This window comes from Hipposideros armiger, unplaced genomic scaffold (assembly GCF_001890085.2).
Source record: "Hipposideros armiger isolate ML-2016 unplaced genomic scaffold, ASM189008v1 scaffold_49, whole genome shotgun sequence".
Lineage (NCBI taxonomy): Eukaryota > Metazoa > Chordata > Mammalia > Chiroptera > Hipposideridae > Hipposideros > Hipposideros armiger.
The window spans coordinates 3,399,985-3,421,441 of NW_017731399.1; the positions used below are offsets into that span (position 1 = coordinate 3,399,985).

At 49.2% G+C, this 21,457-nt stretch overlaps 2 protein-coding genes across 5 annotated transcripts in view; both read left to right on the forward strand.

Annotated features, from left to right (window-relative positions):
• The window catches only part of MIDEAS (mitotic deacetylase associated SANT domain protein), a 68,921-nt gene extending 51,506 nt beyond the window's left edge, over nt 1-17,415 (forward strand). For 3 of the 4 annotated variants that reach the window (XM_019640378.1, XM_019640379.1, XM_019640377.1), the window contains 10 exons: nt 1,731-2,076; nt 5,837-5,903; nt 6,372-6,514; nt 6,675-6,778; nt 7,265-7,340; nt 8,025-8,113; nt 10,196-10,345; nt 11,587-11,799; nt 13,340-13,536; nt 13,876-17,415. In XM_019640378.1, coding sequence (XP_019495923.1) covers nt 1,731-2,076; nt 5,837-5,903; nt 6,372-6,514; nt 6,675-6,778; nt 7,265-7,340; nt 8,025-8,113; nt 10,196-10,345; nt 11,587-11,799; nt 13,340-13,536; nt 13,876-14,050 — 1,560 coding nt within the window. In that variant the 3' untranslated portion in view covers nt 14,051-17,415. Of the gene's footprint in view, nt 1-1,730; nt 2,077-5,836; nt 5,904-6,371; nt 6,515-6,674; nt 6,779-7,264; nt 7,341-8,024; nt 8,114-10,195; nt 10,346-11,586; nt 11,800-13,339; nt 13,541-13,875 lie in introns of those variants that run through there. The other variant, XM_019640380.1, reaches the window with a different exon arrangement.
• Nucleotides 17,416-18,562: 1,147 nt separating this feature from the next.
• On the forward strand, nt 18,563-20,679 carry PNMA1 (PNMA family member 1). The gene has a single exon (XM_019640381.1). The coding sequence runs from the start codon at nt 18,822-18,824 to the stop codon at nt 19,881-19,883; it is 1,062 nt and encodes a 353-aa protein (XP_019495926.1). The 5' UTR covers nt 18,563-18,821; the 3' UTR covers nt 19,884-20,679.
• Nucleotides 20,680-21,457: the final 778 nt, after the last annotated feature.

Below are 21,457 nucleotides of genomic sequence, written 5' to 3' on the forward strand. Positions count from 1 at the left end.
CCTGGAATTTGGATCTCCTGAATCCCTATCCACGAGTACTTTCATTTCACTACAGCAGGCTTTTGGGGGGAGATTTATTTTTTATGTAGTTATTTTTCTTTGTAATGCAGAAATTTTCAGTCTTGCACTGAACCCCAATATTTAACCATCAGAATACAGGCAATCTTCTTTCATTTGCACCTCCATTTCTCCTTGCCACTGGATTTTTTTGGAAGCAGATCCCAAACATCACACCATTGCATCCATAAATACTTTGGTTTGTATCTGAAGTACATCATACATTACGACCTCCCTCCCTCCCTCTCTCCCTCTCACCTCCCTCCCTCCCTCCTTTTTTCCTTTCCTCCCTCCCTTCCTCCCTCCCTTCCTTCCTTCCTTCCTCCCTCCCTTCCTTCCTGTAACCTCAATACCATTATCACACCTAAAAAAATCAATATGAAAAAATATTATCAATATTCAGAATAGTTTAAATCCATTTCCCTTATTATAAAATTACAGATCATTATAGCTAGCTAAGTTTATGCTGGATTTCCTATCTAGCAAGTTTAGGAGCCTTTGACTCTACTGCATTATTATTATTTTTTCTGTGCAATCATATTGTTCCCCAAAGGGAGAACGAATGAACATTATCATTTTGTCCTAGTCTGCAGAAGAGCAGGGAGGGCACAGATGACTAAAGGACACGGCCAAGGCCTCATGGGGAGTCAGGGCCCTCCATTGGAAGGTCTTGTGGGAGTAGGAACCTGGGAAAGGGAAAAAGCCTGTTGTTCCCAGGCCCATTCAGTCAAATGGCCACCCTCACCAGTTGGCAGACTGTGCACCCCAGGAGGTGATCTGAATGTCACTCACCCCTGCGGGACTCTATTCCCTTACAGCCCTGCCTTCTCTTCTGTCTGGAGGCCTGTGAGGCATGCTAAGCAGGAAAAAGTGTAAGCCAGGAGGGCTAACCTTTGACAGCATGAGTGGGCTAGCCTCTGATAGTAGGACTAATACTATGAGTACAAAAGTTCTTTGAGGACAGGACTGTCCTGTTGGACATGGGTCCTATGCTCAGCTCAGGTCTTGTCCCACAGTAGGGACTTCCATTGAATGCAGAGCGTGGAGTTTAAGTAGTAATAGCAGCGAGTAGTTATTGAGTAACTACTATGTACCAGGTACTGTTCTCAGTGATTTCCATGTATTCATTCATTTAGTCCTCATAGCTATCCCATTAGGTAGGCACTTATTAGTCCCATGTTAAAAAATGATGATGCACAGAGAATTAAGTAATTTATTTTAAGTGGTAAAGAAGGTAGATCCCAGTCCAAGCAACCCAGCCCCAGAGCCTGGGCCCTTAACTGCTGTAGTCCTTTGCCCTATAGCATACTTTACAGCAGGCGCAGGGAACAGTGGCCTGTGGCCCAAATTCAGATGTAAGAATGGTTTTTACATTTTTAAAGGATTGTTTTTTAAAATGCAGGGAGAGCCAGGGGAAGAAGAAAAAACAGAAACTACGTGTGGTCCACACAGCTTAAATGTACTATTTGGCCCTTGATGCAAATAGTTTGCTGACCCCTGCCCTAGAGGAAGCCACAAGAAGGGCTTTGGCACCTGCCCCCTGTCTCAGGCTTGCCTTGGTGGGTGTGGTGGGCAGAATAAGTTCCAAAGGTGATATTGGTAAACAGTGGTCAAGACTTCAGTTTCCAAGGACATAGGAGGCTGAGCTATCCTTGTTCTGTTTCTTTCTCCAGGCTGAGGACATGAACATCAAGATGGAGGGGGAAACTTCGGTGCGGAAACCAAAGCAGCGGCCCCGGCCTGAGCCCCTGATCATCCCCACCAAGGCGGGCACTTTCATTGCCCCTCCGGTCTACTCCAACATCACCCCCTACCAGAGCCACCTGCGTTCTCCTGTCCGCCTGGCTGACCACCCCTCTGAGCGGAGCTTTGAGCTGCCCCCCTACACACCACCGCCCATCCTCAGCCCTGTGCGGGAAGGCTCTGGCCTCTATTTCAATGCCATCATGTCAACCAGCAGTATCCCAGCCCCTCCTCCCATCACGCCAAAGAGTGCCCACCGTACGCTGCTCCGGTCTAGTGAGTGACCCCTGCTTAAGCTGCCATGGGGACAGAGAATGTGGGGAGGGGGGGCAGTGGGCAGGGATGAAACTCAGTTTATGGGGCTGCTGGGGAGTGGGCTGGAATGATGTGGGAAAAAGGGGCTCTGCTCTCAGAGAGAAAAGGAGGTTGTCCTGATTCAAGAACACGTGGGAGTGGGGGAAGGAGGTGTCAGCTGAGCTGCTTGGTGCAAATCCCAGTTGCACCATTTACTATTACATCCCTGTGCAAGTCATTTAAACTCCACATGCCTCAGTTTCTCCAGCATTTAAAAGAGGATATTAGTACTGTTTGGCTGATGATGAAATTGCCAATGTTCAACTATTTTTAGATCCTCTAATAGCAGTTTCCTATGGTTCAACCTAATATCGACCTCACAGGGTTGTGGTGAGGGTCAGATGCATTGAAACACTTAATATCATGCCTGGTGTGTCATGTTTATTTTTAATATGTGGCAGATCCTGTCTTCTGGGTCTCTTAAACAGCCATTTTGGCAAACATTCTAGCTCGCCTGGGTGGTGAATTGCTGAAAAATGTTTTCCCCTCCACAAAAGGATCCGTTTCCTCTGAAAAATGGGATAATGCTATCTCTTAGGGTGGTAGAGAGGATTAAGTGGGAGTAAACACTAGAGGTAGCACAGGGGTGAGGTGGTGCCAGTCATTGGCTTAACCCCTGACTGACCTCACCCGTGGTTTAGCTCTCTGGTGCCCCCTTGTGTCTGGGGGTGAGAAATGGCTCACCTGGGCTGGGGCCTTCTGCCCTCCCACTTCACTGGAAGCTTTGCAGCTTCTCTCCCGTTTAGATACTCATTTTAGATTTACTCAAATATTTACCGTTTTTGTTGCTTTTCATTTCTTCCCATATATCCTGGTTACCATCTCAGATCATTTATATGCAACTTTAAGAACATCCTTACTATTTCCTTTAGTGTGAGTCTGTTCGTGATGAATATTATTATTCTTTGATTGTCTGGAAAGGTTTTTGTTTCATCTTCATTTTAGAAGAGTAACTTTGCTGGGTAGAGAATTCTGTGTTGGCAAAAAAAGTTGGTAAAAAAGTTATTATGGCAAATTTAAAGATATAATTCCATTGTCTTTAGGCTTCCATTGTAGTTACAGTACTGAGAAATCACTATCAGCCATATTATTGCTCCTTTGAATGTAAGTTGTGTTTTTATTTTGTTGCTTTTAAGGTTTTTTTTTTTTTGGTCATTCATTTTCAGCAGTTTTGCTGTTACACCTAACTGGTTTTCTTGTATTTATTCGGTTTAGAGTTTGTAGTGCTTCTTGAATATTTCTTCTGCCCCATTTCCTCTCTTTTCTTTTGGGACTCCAGTTACACATTTGTTAGAGCTTTTCACCGTATCCCCTATTTTGTTTCCCCTGCACTTTTCTAGACTTTCCATTTTTTTCTTAGTCTGACCTATCTTTCAGTTCACCAATTCTCTCTTTAGATGTGTCTAATGTGTTGTTAAGCCCATTCATTGAGTTCTTACTTTTAGTTATTTTGTTTTTCAGTTACCAAATTTCCATTTGATTCATTTTCTGTTTCTAGTTCTTTGATAAAGTTCTCGGCCTTGCCTTTTATTTTATTGCATAACTTAAGCATAGCTTTCTTAAAGATTATTCCTGGTAACTCCCTTAATTGGACCCTCATGGGTCTGTTTCTATTATCTGTTATCTCATATTTTTAAATCACATCTTGCTTTCTTGTATGTCTGGTTGTTTTTTTATTGAATGTCAGACATTATATATGAAAAAATATTGAGATAATTAAAGACTCTGGATGATGTTCTCCTCCTCCAGAGAGAATTTATCTTTGCATCTGACAGGTAGTAAAGAGCACCAACACTTCTGGATTACTTTAATTTAATCATTGGTAGAGATATGATTTGAAGTTGGCCATTATTCCAAGGACTAGTCTATTTTTGATTCACCTTTATTCTGAGGATATAGCCCTTTGGAGTTCCAATCCAAAACCAGAGAGATTTACCAGGGTCTCCTTCAAACCTTAAACTCCAAGTTTTATTCTGCTAGTTCCTTGAATTTATTAAAAGCTCTACTCAGTTTCTCAGCTTCTCAGTTGCCTCTTCCAGTAACGGCATCTACTCTAGGGAAAACACAGCTCTAAAAGCTGGGTCACTTCTTTGACTTTCCTTCTTTCCCTGGATCTTGGCCCTTTAATTCATTGCCAACTTATTTACTCTGATACCTTCTGAAATGTGGTTTTTATATTGAGTCCAGATTTTCTACTTAATCTCAGCTAGAGAGTAGGCCTGCATGCCTGTCCTCTGCAACAGAAAGGGGAGCAGCACAGTCTCCACTCTCTGGGGTCTTATTCTCTGGTTGGGGGAAAGTTTGTGGTAGAGGCTGGGGGCCTGGGAAGCTTGTCCTGAGGATGAGCATGAAGGAGCCTGAGCAACTACGCAGCTCAACACACCATTTCAAAGATGAAGAAATAGGTCCAGAAAAGGCAAGAGACTTACCTAAGGTCGTATAGCCAAATAGTGACAGAGCTAGCCCTGGAATTTGGATCTCCTGAATCCCTATCCACGAGTACTTTCATTTTACTACAGCAGGCTTTTGGGGGGAGATTTATTTTTTATGTAGTTATTTTTCTTTGTAATGCAGAAATTTTCAGTCTTGCACTGAACCCCAATATTTAACCATCAGAATACAGGCAATCTTCTTTCATTTGCACCTCCATTTCTCCTTGCCACTGGATTTTTTTGGAAGCAGATCCCAAACATCACACCATTGCATCCATAAATACTTTGGTTTGTATCTGAAGTACATCATACATTACGACCTCCCTCCCTCCCTCTCTCCCTCTCACCTCCCTCCCTCCCTCCTTTTTTCCTTTCCTCCCTCCCTTCCTTCCTTCCTTCCTTCCTTCCTTCCTTCTGGGATTTCCCACGGTCACAAACCTAGCTTAGAATCTGGCTCCAAAGCTAGTGTTTGCCTCTTCTTTCCTTCGAGGTCTCAAGCCCCGATACCTANTTCAGGAGAGGGTGGGGCTAGAACTGAGCTTGAAGGGTGAAGGGGGTGGGGAGGGCACACTAGGCAGAGGAAATGAGTGGTGCAAAGGCCTGGAGGTAGGACTGTGCAGGGAGAGTGAGCAGTCTGCTAGGATCAAGGGTCCAGGCAAGAGGGTGGTGTGGGAGGCAGAGATGGAAGAGGACTGCTGAGGAGTGCCGGCTTTGGCTCACTTTGCAGAGGGGAGCCAGCACCGATTTTGGTTTTGGAGCAAAGGAGTGTCTTGATCATGTGGGGCATTAAGAAGATTAGCTCAGGTGAAACTGAGGCAGTGAAGCCAGCAGGGATGTGAGAAGATAATTACGAAACAGCGATCTCCTTCCCCACCTCGCCCGGGAGCTGAAAGTTTCAGCCTCTTTACTAGAGCCACCAGTTTAACGTTGGAGTTAATTCTAGAGTATGGGAGGTGCCGGGGCTTTGTGCATAATTTCATTCGATCCTCACATTAACCTTAGGAGTTAGGTAGTAATAGCCCCTTTCAGCAGGTGTGAAAATGGAGACACCCACATATCTGGTAGTCACAGTTAGCCGTCATGTCACCATTGCAGGCTACGAAGCTGGGACTCAGGGTACCTGATTTCCAAGTGTGAAGCTCTGTGAGTCACCACTGTGACTCTATAGAGTAGCCACCGAGGGTTGGGATGGGGGGTGCTTTGCTGAAGGGAGGCGAGTGCCGTTTACCAACCTGCCTTTTGTCCCATAGATAGCGCTGAAGTCACCCCGCCTGTCCTCTCTGTGATGGGGGAGGCCACCCCAGTGAGCATTGAGCCGTAAGTGCAGCCCTGCCTCTGACCCATGGTGTGAGGGTGGTCAAGTGGGGTCCAGTGCATTCAGGCGGGCCCTGCAGGAAGTGGAGGGTTCGGTGGGGCCTGCAGAGGGCTGAGCAGGCCTCTGGGCTTCTGCAGTCGGCCCTGGGCTTTCCTTTCCTCACCCTGCTCCTGTGTGGAAGTCACAGGGATAGGAAGAGACGAGCTCAGTTGGAATTTGCCTCTGAGGAGAATTAGGAGGGTAGTCTGAGAGACTCCTTCCCTGTCTGTAAACCTGGATCTGCTGCTTCCCTTTCCAAACTCTGGGCCTTGCCTTTCTGGCAGTACCAGGTGCATCTACACCCAGCTGAGGCCTTGCCTTGCTCAGCCTCTGCCAGCTGCTGCCTGCATCTATTCCTGTCCCCAGGGAGACAGTCAGGTTCCCCATCTTCACAGGTGAGGCCTCACTCCCTGCCCTTTCCACCCTTGCAGACGGATCAACGTGGGCTCTCGGTTCCAAGCAGAAATCCCCTCAATGAGGGACCGTGCCATGGCAGCTGCAGACCCCCACAAGGCTGACTTGGTGTGGCAGCCGTGGGAGGACCTAGAGAGCAGCCGGGAGAAACAGAGACAAGGTGAGAGGGGACCCGAGCCAGCAGGTGAAGGTGGGCTGTTGGGTAGGTGATTGGGCCAGGCCCAGCCCCAGCCTTGCCCAGCCCAGCCCAACGCAGCCCTAAAAGTTATTTCCTCTCCTGTCTCCCCATGCTTGCTCCCTCACTTGCTCCCTGAATCTAGTGGAAGACCTGCTGACAGCTGCCTGCTCCAGCATTTTCCCTGGAGCTGGCACCAACCAGGAGCTAGCCCTGCACTGTCTGCACGAGTCCGGGGGAGACATCCTGGTAAGACACCACCCCTGGCGGAAAGAGGGACCCTCAGGGAGGCTGACATGGATCTATCTCTGCTGCCCAGGAGCCAGGCCTGCTGGCATGCTGATTTGAGACAGACCAGAGGGGTCCGACCAAGTTGGGGGTTATAGGTGCTCCACCCAAGGGAGCCCTAGTCCCAGACTTTGCTGTGCAGGGAGCCCCCATCCACCCCAGTCCCTGACTCTGGGTCAGTGGGTCTCCACCCTCAGGAAGGGCTGTCACTGAGGGCCTTCTCCATCTGTGGCTGCCCGCCTTGGGGGCCACATGTCCCCTCTTCAGAGGCCCTGAAGCCTGGTTCCTGAGGAGTTGCATCCCCCATGACCTTGCCATCCTGCCAAACCCCTTATACCTTAGCAATTAAGGGGAGCAAGAGTCAGTGCCCACCCTCCTCAGAGGCCTGAGAAGGCCCTCTACATTTTGCTCACTGAGACCCCTGACCTTTCTTCACTTCCCTTTCAGGAGACGCTGAATAAGCTGCTACTGAAGAAGCCCATGAGGCCCCACAACCACCCACTGGCAACTTATCACTACACAGGTGAGCCTGGCTGGGGGTTGGCCTCAGGGCCTGGAGCCGGAAGGGGTCTCCAGCATCCGTGGGGCCCAGCGTAGTGCTGAGTCACAGCCCTGGGTGGGGAGGTAGGGGTTGGATCAGCCAAGAAGGAACTGATACCAAAGCTGGAGTAGCTCTCAAGGGGCTTTCTGTGCCTGGAGGGGAAGAGAGAAGGGTGTGAGCTTTGCCATCCAGGCGAAGCCCAGGGCCAGGTACAAGGGCCAGGAACCCAGGGAGTGCCATTCACGGTGCCTGGAACTTAGACAGTCCCTGGAGTGCCCTGTCCTGCTCTGGGCCCTGTGCTTTAAGAGGGACATTGACCAAGAGGACATAATCATAGCAGCCACTGTCACTGACCCCTGTCGAGCGGTACATGTCATCTTTGCCAGGCAGAGCACCAGGGGTTCCACCTGCGTTGTTGCGTTTAGTCCGCACCATAGCTGGAGAGGGAGCTCCTATCACTAGCTCCCATTTCACAAGCGAGGGGAGTGAGGCTCGGAGGCTAAGCCACGTGGCTTATAAATGGGAGAAGCAGGGTGTCGCGCTGGCTTTTAAGTGCTGCAGATGCCGTGGAGGGACGAGCTCCCACTTGTCTGCTGGTCAGAACTGCCTCTGCGGTGCTCACAGCCCCGCCCGCCTCACCACCTGGGCTCCCTATTTGCCCCACAGGCTCCGACCAGTGGAAGATGGCTGAGAGGAGGCTGTTCAACAAGGGCATTGCCATCTACAAGAAGGACTTCTTCTTGGTGCAGAAGCTGGTGAGCTGGGGGCTCTGTTTCAGGGGCAGGCGTGGGGCAGGAGCTGCCTGCATGATTTGGGGCTCCCTCTGCCAGTGGGGGCCTTCAGTTGCTGGTTACCAAATCCTCTTAACAAGCAGTTAGGGAAGTGCCACCAAGTAGCCTCAGAGACAATTGTCTGAACAAAACAAGAAGGGAAAACAGATCAGGACTTCACCCCCTTGGTTCTAAGCCTCTTTCCTTCACCTTAGGGTAGTGAGGCCACGCTCTGGGGTCTCAGTCCAGAGGGAAGCTTGAATGGGCATCAGACACAGTGATGTCAGACTTAAAATAGTGAGATGCGTAAGGGAGAGCAGGAAGAGAGGGGGGCTGCAGACAGACATGAGCCATCCCCCAAGGAGCTGGAGTACATCAAGGGCCACAATTGGTATGTAGGAGGAGAGGTCACCCTAAGACGAGGGGAACTGAGAGCCGACAAGCGACTGTGTAACTGACCTGGCGGGGCCTCTGCCCACGTCTTGTCAGACCTAGGACTTCTTTCCAGCATTTCAGGCCCAAGCCTAGTTTTCCTCGATTGACCTTGTCCTCTCCCCATGTTCACCTGGGAGAGTGCTTTGCTTTGCTAGTCTGAGGACTTGCATCTTTCCACCAGCCCTGTCTTGGAAAATCTGGGCTGTGGGAGAGTGAGCTGTGCAGACCGCCGAGGGGAAAGGGCTCCCAAGAATGTGCCCTTTCCTCCTGGGATTGTAGATGGTGCCAAGGACACCTATGGAGACTGGACAAAGTGCTGATGAATTCTCCTACAAGGGCCCTGTTGTGAGGACAGACATTTGCTGGGTTCCCTGATTGGGCAGTATAGCCGGGAAATACATGCCTGTGAAATTCACTGAGGTGCCCCGAATGCCTTAACGAAAAGAAGAGTCCATTAGGCAATCAAACAGATGATCAGAGAGAATTGATACTAAAAGTGCAAATGGGCTCTACTTAATCAGTTTGTGGCCGGGCCGTTCCTGTGAGATGGAGCATGTCTGCTTCCTCCTCAGGCCCAGAGGACCCTCACTGACGCCCTGGGCTCTGTGGACAGGACTTCCCAGCTCCCGGTGCAGCCCAGCAGTTGGTTGAGCAGTACTGGGAGGCTGGAGGAAAAGGGAGAGTCAGAGAAAACAGCTTCTGTGTGTGGAAAAGTAGTCCAGAAACTAAACCCAGGAGCCAAATAGATTTGTGAAATGGGAGGACTAGGATTTCAGCGCTTTGGAGGCCCTTGGAGGTCACCTAGTCTCACCCCACTCACTATTGACACACGAAGAGACTTGAATAAGGCCACACAGTTCATTAGCAGCAGAGTTAGGAACAGGACTTGGGCCTCCTGCTTCCTGTTCAGGTTTTCCAGGGCTTTCTTATTAGTCTCCCTTGAGTTCTTCCCCAACAGAGGACAGCTTGACATTTCTCCATCCTCACTTGTCACTCACTGTTCCCTGGAGAGGAATGAAATTTGTCCACGTTGATGAAGGGAATCTGTGTTGCCAGGTTTATCCTGGCTTAGAATGTGGATGGTACCCAGGCTTTTTTCCCCTTTAACTTTTTATTTTGGAAAACTTCAAACTTACAGAAAAATGGAAAGAAGAGTATAATGAACACGCGTGTACCACATTTGCTTTCTTTCGGTCTCTATATAAACTTAGACACACACCTATGCTCTCTCTCCCTCACGTAATCATTGAAAGTAAGTTATAGACACCATGACACTTGACCTAAATATCTCCTAAAAATAAGGATATTCTCCTACAAAACCACAGTACTGTTATCATCCAAGAAATTTAAACTGATACGCTAATACTCTCTAACATGCAAATCTATATTCAAATCTCCCCAGAGGCTCCATGTTGTCCTCTCTAGTTTAAAAATAATAATAATGCTGAAGCATTGGTTCATCGGATTGGTCAGTGGTTAGTGCGGAGCAGGTGTTGGAGACATGCTTATATTTTGGGGATTGATTGGGTTTAGTGTTTGCTAAGGTTAAGTGGGGATATGCAGGGATGAGAAAGGCTGGAGTATCCCCAGGCTGAACAAGGAACTCTGACCTCAGTTTTTGCTTCAAACCAGATCCAGACCAAGACCGTGGCCCAGTGCGTGGAGTTCTACTACACCTACAAGAAGCAGGTGAAAATTGGCCGCAATGGGACACTCACCTTTGGGGATGTGGATATGAGTGATGAGAAGTCATCCCAGGAAGAGGTTGAAGTGGATATTAAGGTAACTCCGTTCCCAGCCTCAGCTGCTGAGAGCCTGAGCTGGGGATGGGTTCAGGGCTGAGCAGGGAGCTGGAGGCTGTACCCTCCTGGAGTCCCTGGAGGCCAAAGAGAGGAAGGCAGTGCCCCTAACAGTCCTAAGGAGCCGATGTCCTGGGCACACCTTTGGGTTCCCCTCTCTATTGGCTAGTGTCACAGTAATAATACATTGTGTCGATGCAGAACTTGAGGGACATTTCCCACAGTATTTGAACTCACATCATTGTCCCCTCATAGCAGACCTCTTAACACTGTTTCCCAAACTTTAGTCATTCTTGTGTCACCTGTATGAATTCTGTTATATCTGCATCCTACCACATATCACCGTTACTGTTTTTGTCATGTCCACATACCACTTGTGCTAGTACTTAATATTCTTCTTTAAATCAATTCATTTTTTTTTGCTCTAAAGGGAAGCTTTATAGCACAATCACCAAAAAAAAAAAAAACCCTAAAAGCCCCACAAAAAACCCAGTGTTGCTTGCCATTGAAGAAACTAGTAAAAAATAAATATAGTGTATGAAAACCAAACAATGTTATTAAATTCTAGCTCGATACAATTATCTGCCAAGGCTCTGAGACTGAGGCCTGACCTCTCTTTAAATCTAGAGAAATATAAAAGACACATTAATAGCAACTCAAGACTTTGTCCTTGACATAATCAAGATTGAAAGAGCATTTAAAAGAGAATGTTATTTCATTCTGTTTCCATGTATCCACCTAACATCATCTTGGGGTTACAAGTCCACACTTGGTGACATGGTCTGAGACAGGGCGTGATTTGGTCCCTATTTTGCAGATGGGAAGGGGGAGGAGATACAGAGAACGTTACAAAGATAATTTAGAATGGAGCTAAAGGCTGCTGGCTGGCTCCACCAGACCACCCTGCCCAAGAATGAGTCTCTTAAACATATCCAAGAGGACAGTTGGCCTTTGGGGAGGGACTGGCGCGTTCCCTCCCTGCCCTGGCTCTATCCCACGTGCTTGGCCTCATCCTGAGGGCTCCCAGGGCTCAAGCCTCTCTTCTTTCCCAGGCAGACTAGCAGAGGGAGGGTGTAGAGCGTCACAGCACAGGAGGCCACGCTGGGCCGGGCCAGGCGAGCAGGACTAGCAGGGGCAAGTGAGGCCCTGGCCGGGTCAGAATTGGGGCACTGTGGCTGCATGACTGAGCTCTAGGCTCACTGCCCTCATTCTTGTCCCCTGTAGACTTCTCAGAAGTTCCCCAGGGTGCCTCCTCCCAGAAGAGAGTCCCCAAGTGAAGAGAGGCTGGAGCCCAAGAGGGAAGTAAAGGAGACCAGGAAGGAGGGGGAGGAGGAAGTGCCAGAGATCCAGGAGAAGGGGGAGCAGGAAGAGGGGCGAGAGCGAAGCCGGCGGGCAGCGGCTGTCAAAGCCACACAGACACTACAGGCCAATGAGTCGGTAAGTGTGACCTCCCCTGGGGGAGCCCAGGGCCAGGAGGAGGCCTGGAGCGGGGCCTGAGGGTGTGGGAGGGAGGACAGAGCAGGAACACGGCTGTGATCGTCCTCATCATAATAGCAGGAATTGTACTGAGTACCTTACGCTCTTAACTCGTTTAATCCTCATAACCCTATGTGGTGGGTATTGCCATTATTCCTATTTTACAGATGAGGAAATTGAGGCCCAAGATCAGACAGCTAGTAGGCAGCCTGACTAGAGTCTGCTATTAATTTTTATGTTCTACTGCTTCCGTATCTGAGACTCAGGGAGAAAAGGCTTTGTGAAAACCTAGAAGTGTGTGTGATATTGGGGAAGGATTCATGAGTTGTAGCTCAGGCAGGGCTTCCCTAAGAGAGCTGTGTCCCTGAAAAGAATGTCAGAAACTGAGCTGAGACCATGGAAATAACAACAGTGGCCCCTCATGCATGTTGTCTGCTAAGTGCTTTCCTGTCCGTTATCTCAGTAAGTCCTCACAATAACCCCAGAAAGTGTTAACCCCCACTTTGCAGATGGAGGAAGATGGGTTTAGAGACACTTAAGTGACTTGCCTGAGGTTCCACCCCAGAACCTCCTAGCGCAGTCCTCTGTCCACCATATCACAGGCCAAGAAGCAAGACATCCGGCCAGAGCTGTTCCTTGTCAGGGAGGGGTCTCCCAAGAGAGGGTAGGGATGGGAAGGGTCTGTTGGGGAACTACTATGAGAGTCTCTTTATTTTGGTGTTGTGCGTTTATGCTTGCAGGAAACCCCCCACAAACTGTAGGCACACAGCTGTTTACTGTCTTCTGAGTCTTGGCTGTGCTCCTTCTGTAAGAGTTTTGCTTTGTGTACACTTGGTCGAGTACTGCCGACTTTTGTGGACACATTCTTGTAGGGTCAACCCATTGCTTATACTTATGACTTCTAATGGCCATCTGGGGCTCCCCTAACCCGAGGCCCATTGTTTGCACACCCTGAGCAGCACTTCTCCAGGTCAGCACCAGGTGTCCTCTGCTCTCTGGCATCTGCTTGGTGTTTCCCTGCATGGCTCATGTTGTCATGAGCTAGCTGCCTGCACATCTGTCCCTTCCACTTAGACTGCAAGCTCTCTGAGGGCAGGGGCTCTTGTCTGTCACCTCTGTATCCCCAGCACCTAGCACATCACACAAATCTCATAAATGAATCTCTTATATGAATAAAGTCACAAATGGGCTAAATGACTGAAAACATGAATACACGTGCCATTCATTGAGACACCAAACCCCCCTGTCAGATGCATTGAGAGGCCCTATGGCAGCTAGGGCTGTACGACAGGATTACAGTACCAGCTTTGTAAAGATAGAGGTGGAATGGGCTGCTAAAAAGGGACTGAGTGCCTCATCACTGGAAGGATTCAAGAGGATGCTAGGGGACCGTTTGGCAGGAGTGTATGACCTTTAGGAGTCCTTTGTTCCCTGAGATTGCAGAATTCAGGATCCTGTCTTCACCAAATCTCTCAACTTCTCCTTGTTTGATCCTCTCCAGGCCAATGACATCCTCATCCTCCGAAGCCATGAGTCCAATGCCCCTGGGTCTGCTGGTGGCCAGGCGTCAGAGAAGCCAAGGGAGGGAGCAGGGAAGTCACGAAGGGCACTACCTTTTGCAGAGAAGAAGAAAAAAGCAGAGACATTTAATAAGACCCAAAATCAGGAGAACACTTTCCCTTGTAAAAAATGTGGCAGGTAAGATGGCCCCGGGACCTAGCAGGGTGGCCACGGTTGGGGGTTGGGTGGACTTCGTTATGGGGAGAAGGAGGAGGTAGTCAGAGCTCTCGCCTTGCCTTCTGATTGTCTCAGAGGCTTTCTCGGGCAGTGATGTCGCTTGGCAGCTTTTAGAAGCGGGACAGTGGCACTGAATAGGAACCCATCCGCCCCTCGTTGGAGGGTGGGGGCAGGCCACATGGTGTGCAGCAAGTCAGGAAGGGCCAGGGACCCCCCAGTACATATACCCACACCTTAGCCTGGTAGTCCCAGGTGGGTGGGGACAGACCTCTTACTTGAGCCCCTCCTGTCCGGCTGCAGGGTGTTTTACAAGGTGAAGAGCCGCAGTGCCCACATGAAGAGCCACGCAGAACAGGAGAAGAAGGCCGCCGCTCTGAGGCAGAGGGAGAAAGAGGCCGCGGCTGCGGCCGCAGCGGCTGCCTCTCCTCACCAGCCTGCCCTGCGGGAGGAGAAGAGCGCAGGCGAGAGGGGCTGATGAGGAAGGCTCCGCTGGGAGGCCCAGGACTGGCCCTTCCCCCTGGGTGGCTGACCCTCCTTGCACCAGCCTGCCGAAACGCCTGCAAGCGCCCTGGAACCTCCAGAGGGAGAGGAGAGATCACATGGACTTTTCTCTGAAAAACAAATAAGACAATAAAATAAACAGCTCTTTTATTTATAAAGGCCCCAGGAGCAGTGTTAAGGGCTGCAGGATCCAGTTCTCTGTGCATTCAGTTTGTCAGAAGTTGTCCTCTTGCTTTCCTGGAACTATGAGAATCCCTGCTCCCTGGGGCTGCCCTCTGGGAGGGGCTCCAGCTGCTGCCACCGCTGCCTCTTACACTGGGACCCCTGTTGCAGTGCAGTCTCTTCCCTTTTTGTTCCCCCTGCTCCCCTTGGTTACCATGGAGAGCCAAGCACAAGCTCACCCTTTGCAGCATTATCCACTCTCCCCAGAGGACCTCAAAGGCCCTGCCCCAAGCCCTGGAAAAAGAAAGGGACTCCCTTGGAGGGATTAAGGTGGCCATATCTGAGGAAGCTCAGCCTGGCACCAGTGTTGTCCCGTACGTGACAATGTCCAGGCCCGAGCTGCTCCAGTGATCCTGGCCTCAGGCCACCTTCCTGGGAGGGAAGCTACCAGAATGCCTGGCGGGAGGAGACTGAGGACAGGTACCTATCCCTTTGCTGCTTGTTACCAGCCTGCTGGGGCTGGAAAGTTTTTTCAGACGTTTGGGGATAGGGCCGATGTCCCTGTCCATGCTCTCAGCCTACTGGTGGTAAGGAAACTAGACTGAGGATGGAAGCTCTAGGGCGAGGCCTGAGGGAGCTTTTGATAAGCCTTGGCTCTTTCCTACTTCCCACCTTTTTGCCAAATACTTTTGGGCCCTGGAAGCTGCTAAGGTAGCTTAGCCTAGGCCCAGCCTGCCCCACCTTGGTGCAAGTTCCCTGCCTGCTTCTGTCCTGCCCTTGGCAGCTGCCACCTAACCCTACCCCACGTGGTCTCGTGCTAATATCCACAGCCCAGTCCCCCAGTCCTGCATGCTGGAGATTTCTGGATTCTTCCCTGGGAGGGGGAGGTCTCCTAACCAGATTGGACAGGAGCCTTCATTCCTTGTGTCATTGGGGAGCTATTTATTTATTCTTAATATTTAATTTTTAACATCCTCAGGGACCAGGGGCCTCCTGCTTTTCAGAGGCCCAAGTGCATTTATCCCAAAACAAGGCACCTTCTTGTCATCTCCCCTCCACCCCCATTCCCAAGACCCTAAGGTCCCTTACATTGCTTCTCTAAAGTTCTTGCCAATAGGATGATAGTAGCACTGAAAGAGAATGGGAAGGTGGACGGTGTCACCAAAGCCACAGAGACTAGGAGGAGCAAAGGCGATCAAAGGCAGTTCTTGTTGCTACCTCTTCTCTGTCTGTACTTTCAAATTGCCTGCGGGGATTGGCTAGAAGCCAGAATTCTGGTTTTATTTTTGGCTTGAAGAAGCCATATTTGGCATGGAGGGCTGAGTTATTTTTCTGATCTTGCTACTCAATTTTAGTTGTGTAAAAGAACTTCTAAGTGACTGCAAGTAGGTGTATGAGAAGTCAACCTGTTAGGAAGGAGCCAAAAAGGACTCATTCTGCTACTCCTTTTGAGATAGCCTAAACGCATCATGTTGGTAGCTGGGAGTGGAAAGGGAATTTTGTTTCTAAACTGCACTATCAGATGCAGCTTTCAGCATTCATTTAATGCATTAACATGATCCTACAGGAACCCCAGCTATGGGAGCAACAAAATTCTAACCCCAGACTCCTGGACAGCTACCTAGATTTCCAGCATCTCAGTTACTTTCCTCCATAAGCTTGTTAAGTTCAGTGCCCCCACGATTGCGAAAATCTGGTAACACTCCAGAAACAGAAAGGCAGCAAATTTAGGCTCTCTTCTAAATCACTTGTGTAATATGAGTGCCTTCGCAGCTTTGCCCCAAAGTGCTACTTAGGTTTCCCAAGGTTTTTTCTATTTAAACTGTGTTTAGTTTCAGGCTCCTTTATGGGCATGTAACAGAAACCTCCTTTGTCTAGAGAGATTCTCCTTTTCTAAGCTCAAGGGAGACCAGACCAGGCGAATGTAGGTGGAGAACATCAAGATGGTACCTCTCTGTATTAATCCTACTAGACACCGTATTTTAGAAGGGTTCATGCTCCAGGATGGACTTATATCTAGAATGCAGGGTGCAAGTTAAAATGTTTAGAGGGCAGATGCAATTTTGGCAAGTAATCTGCCAATTAAGTAGATGCAGCCATGGAAGCTGGCATAGGTATATCCTTTATGGTGCTTTCTCTCTGTGAACACATTAGGCTCATCTTTTGTTTGTTCTATTCAGAGCTCTTTGCTTTAAAAAAGTTAAATGACAAAACACCTCCAGCTTTATAATGTCCTCCCCACGCCATCTCCCATAGCCATCTCTCAGCTTCCCTCTGCACTCAGCTAAGGGCATGAAACTAACCTAGTGCCTGTGTTCCAGACCATTTCTGAGGTCTCTTACCCACCCAAGGAGACAGTGCTTCAGCACTGCCCTCCATGCCTTCAGCAGCTCTCCCTCACAGATAATGTACACACCCATCCCTTCTGCCACCCCACCCCCACCCCTGGCACAGAGGTGGTGTGCTGCTTATGTCTAAAGGGATCCCCTATATTTAACTGCCTCAGTGACCTAACCTCTTTCTTCTCATGTGCCAGATGTTAAGATGAAGGAGGAATACAATACATACTCAAGCCCCAGCTGTTTAAATGTTTTTAGTGGGGCTTACTTTTCTTGGACGGTGTTTATTACCAGACTGGCAAGCCTAATTGCTTAGGTTTACAGGAAGTATGCCTATTTTTATAAAACAATTGTATGTCCTCCACATATTGTGCTGTGTTAGTATTTGCCTCTTAACAATTTGTAGCTGTTTCACCTTTTCCTCATTTGTCTCTAATTGAAGGCCTTGTTGGAGGGAACAGAGCACAGGAACAGCCTTGACAGTCTGTAATTATTGTACAAATATTTTAATAGCATATAAATAAGTATATTCATTTTATTTTGGGAAAAAATTGAACAGACACTGCCTTTTGTGTGTTTGCTGCCTGTGGCACCCTTTTTAAAAAAGACTGTTACATATTGAAATAGTGTACATATATATATATAAATAGTACCTCTTGCTGTACAGTTGTGATAGACCATACGGAAGATTTTATTTTTTGTGTGCTTTTTATATAAAAAAATTAATACACTAAAGAAAATCTTGCTGATGTGATTGTAATGTACCTATGTAACTTATTTACTTTTGAATGTTCTTCTGTATCTTTAAACCTTTTATTACATAAGGTTTTAAAATTCAGAGTTGAATGCTGTGTTCTTTTGGGGAGATTTTCACCATCTGGGATTGACGTAAATAGGCCTTGTTTTGCTTGCAGAGGATTACTCGAAATTTTTGAGCCATAAGGATTCTGTTTTATCAGCCCATTGTCAATGATGCCAGGACGGGAAATTAAAACACACTAAAGTTTTCCTGGCTATAAAAATTACTGAATTAATACAGATATTTTTACAAAATTTTAGAGTGTCTCACAAAACAACAACAACATGTAAATGGCACATTTACAACATTTTCGTTTCATTGGGATTAAACATGGAGGGTGCAAATGCGAGCAGGTGGCACAGGGAAGCCACGGGGATGAAGAGGATGTTTTCATATGTAGCATTGACTATACAAGCGACCCCAGTAGACAAGTTTGCTTTGACGGATGCATTTTCAACAGTATCTTAAGCCCACTCCAGAAGTATATCGCTATCTTTTAAACACGGTGCTTTGAAAAAGAATCTAGAAAATATTAAAAAGGAAATGCGCCATCGGAGAAACCAGTGCCTGCAGCCCCTGGCTGGTACCATAGCAACCGCTCGACCGCACAGGCAGCCGAAGCGCGCGGATCTCGCGTTGTCGGGACCACCGTTGCCATGGCTACCCTGGAGCTAGCCGGGCTGCGGGGGAGGAGCAGGAGGAAGCCGCTGGCGGGGCCGGCCCTGCCCTCCACTGCGGCAGTAACGCCCCCGCTGGCTGCGGGTGGGACTCGCGGGCATCAGCTGTGCGTGAACCCGCCGCAGCCTGCGCCTCCGCTGCCTGTGCCCTCGGTCCTCGGCAGTCCTCGCCGCTCAGAGGGATCCCTGCTCCCGCGAAGAAGCCGCTCGCGGACTGGCCCTGCGGCCGCTGCTGTGACCACAGGACAGTTTCTCTCTCGAGGGGCGGCGGAGCCCTCATCTGCAGAGCTGCCGCTCCTGGGACGACCGGAGGCCCGGCTCTGACGGCGCACACCCGCGCGCTCTCCTCCCGCAGCGGCGACTGCCCGGCGCCCCGGCGGCCACACCCCCGCGCCCGCACCTCGGCGGCCTCTCCAGCCGGACCGCTTCAGCCTCCGCCGCCCGCCTTGGCTCCAGGCCGCCTGCGCTGCAGCGCGACACCCGCAGGTGGAGGACCCGGGCCTCGGACCCCGACCTGAGGCGCAAGATGGCTGCAGCCGCTTGACTGACGGAGCTCCGTTCCAGAGGCTTCGCTCCGGGGACGCGCCGACCAACTGGCCGGGGGGCCAGCGAGAGGACGAGAGCGGGACGCTGGTGTCGTTTGCTCATTGTGATTGCGCGACGCTTATTGGGCGCGGGGAGAGTGTCTGCTGTTGTCCTAAGCCCCAGAGCCCAGGGAGCCACCGTCTAAACCCGATTTGTAGAATTGGGCTCTTGATAGTTGGGAAAATGGCGATGACGCTGTTGGAAGACTGGTGCAGGGGGATGGATGTGAACTCCCAGAGAGCCCTGCTGGTCTGGGGGATCCCCGTGAACTGTGATGAGGCTGAAATCGAAGAGACCCTCCAGGCTGCGATGCCCCAGGTGCCCTATCGAGTGCTTGGGAGGATGTTCTGGAGGGAAGAGAATGCGAAAGCAGCCTTGTTAGAGCTCACGGGCGCCGTCGATTACGCGGCCATCCCCAGAGAGATGCCAGGTAAAGGAGGGGTCTGGAAAGTGGTCTTTAAGCCCCCGACTTCCGATGCTGAATTTCTAGAAAGGTTGCACCTTTTCCTAGCGAGAGAGGGGTGGACCGTGCAAGATGTTGCCCGTGTCCTTGGGTTTCAGAACCCTGCTCCGGCCCCGGGCCCAGATATGCCAGCAGAAATGCTGAATTATATTTTGGATAATGTTATTCAGCCTCTTGTTGAGTCCATATGGTACAAGAAGCTGACGCTGTTCTCCGGGAGAGACATCCCGGGTCCTGGGGAGGAGACCTTTGATCCCTGGCTGGAGCACACTAATGAAGTCATAGAGGAGTGGCAGGTGTCCGATGTGGAAAAGAGGCGGAGATTGATGGAGAGTCTTAGAGGCCCGGCCGCTGATGTCATCCGCATCCTCAAGACTAACAACCCCGCGATCACCACCGCCGAATGCCTAAAGGCACTTGAGCAGGTTTTTGGAAGCGTCGAGAGCTCTAGGGATGCGCAGGTCAGATTTCTGAATACGTACCAGAACCCCGGAGAGAAGTTATCAGCTTATGTCATTCGTCTGGAACCCCTGCTGCAGAAGGTGGTGGAGAAGGGGGCCATCGATAAAGATAACGTAAACCAAGCCCGCCTGGAGCAGGTCATTGCCGGGGCCAACCACAGCGGGGCCATCCGAAGGCAGCTGTGGCTGACCGGCGCTGCGGAAGGGCCAGCCCCGAACCTCTTTCAGTTGCTGGTGCAGATCCGCGAGGAGGAGGCCAAGGAGGAGGAAGAGGAGGCTGAGGCCGCCCTCCTGCAGTTAGGCCTGGAGGGGCACTTCTGAGCCCCAGGAAACCGAGCTTTTGTGCAGACCTGGATCACAGCTGCTTTTGTGCAGACCTAGATCACAGTTGTTTTTGTCGTCTCTGTGCTATCTTATAGATGTGTCTATTAGTAAAGTCCTGTTTTCTGGGGGGAAGTCAGGTCTGCGTATTCGTGTTAACATTAGTAAACTCGTGCAAGCGAGCACCTTGAGCTGCTTGCTACAAGTGAGTCGTTTGAGCTTAATGCCAGGTAACATGCCGGACCCAAGTGCTCAGTGCAAGCTGTCATGGCATCATCATTTGTGAAAAACATGTGAACTTGTGATACTTCTCATCGAGGTACTTAAATGTGAAATTGCATGTTCAGATGTTTAGCCCAGAGCCTGGCTCACACAAGAAGTGTTCAGTGAAAATATGAACTGTTGTTACTAATATCGTGAATGGTTTTTGTGTTTACTGTAAATTGTTCCTGATTTATATTAATGGAAAAAATGTGAATTAGAATGTTATTATTACACTTTACAGTGCTAATTATTTTTCATCTTTAAACATCTGGATCACTATAATTGAAAAGTTTTCTGAGACTACAAAATGGGGTGTTAGAAATACTGGTTATAAGAGGTGTGTAAATTAGAATTTTTTACTGTACAAGATACAGATATAAATTGCATGGGGAGGTTAATATGAACCAGTTACAGTATCCATTCCATTTCAGATCTTTGTCATTGAATAGATCTTATTCATGCAGATTGTAAGTGTTCTAAATTTGAAGTTATCAAATACATGTATACAAATAAAAATATTTTAAAAATTGTATTATCTTCTCGTTTTTCTGACTTATAAAAATTTCAGTGTAATTAAGGTCTGTATCCTCTTTTCTAAGACTTCGCCATGTCACTAAAAAAGAAAACCAAACCAATTATCTTTAAGCTTTATATAATACTATGAAAGTTCAAGCTGCAGTACCTTTTTTTTTTTTTTTTAGATTTTTTTTTATTGGGGAATTGGGATGGGAACAGTGCTGGGGAATTGGGGGAAGGAGAACAGACAAGTTGCTGTCGTTTTGTTCTTCAGTCTAGTTGTGGAGGACGTTGCTTCACTGGCCCAAGTTGGCACCATCATTGCGCTCTTCCTGGGCGAGGCACATCAGTCACTGGCTTCTGGAGGGCCGCTCACTGCGGCTGCTGGCCGCTCACGCTGGCTGCTGGCTACATACGGTAGCCTGTGGCAACCCACTGCAGCAGGGCTGCAGCCTACACCGTCGCTGGCGACTCATGGCAGCCCAGCTCCAGGTTGAGCTGTTGTTCAGCATCTCAGCTGTGGAGGGCAGTGTCACTGGCCCTCATATGTGGGATCCGAACCGGGGCCCTCTGGCATCCCAAGCCAGTTCTTAACCATCGCGCCACTCGGCCGGCCCTGCAGTACCTTTTAATGTATTCAATTTTTGTTTGTTTTCTACAAGGCAAATGTTAGGAGGCTCAATAGATATAAGTATTAACCTACTATAAAATGTTAGGAAATCCTATAACGGCGTTTAGGAGGTTATCTAGCAATGCTCTTTCTTCCCGTTTAAGTCTATTTTGCTGCAGGAATA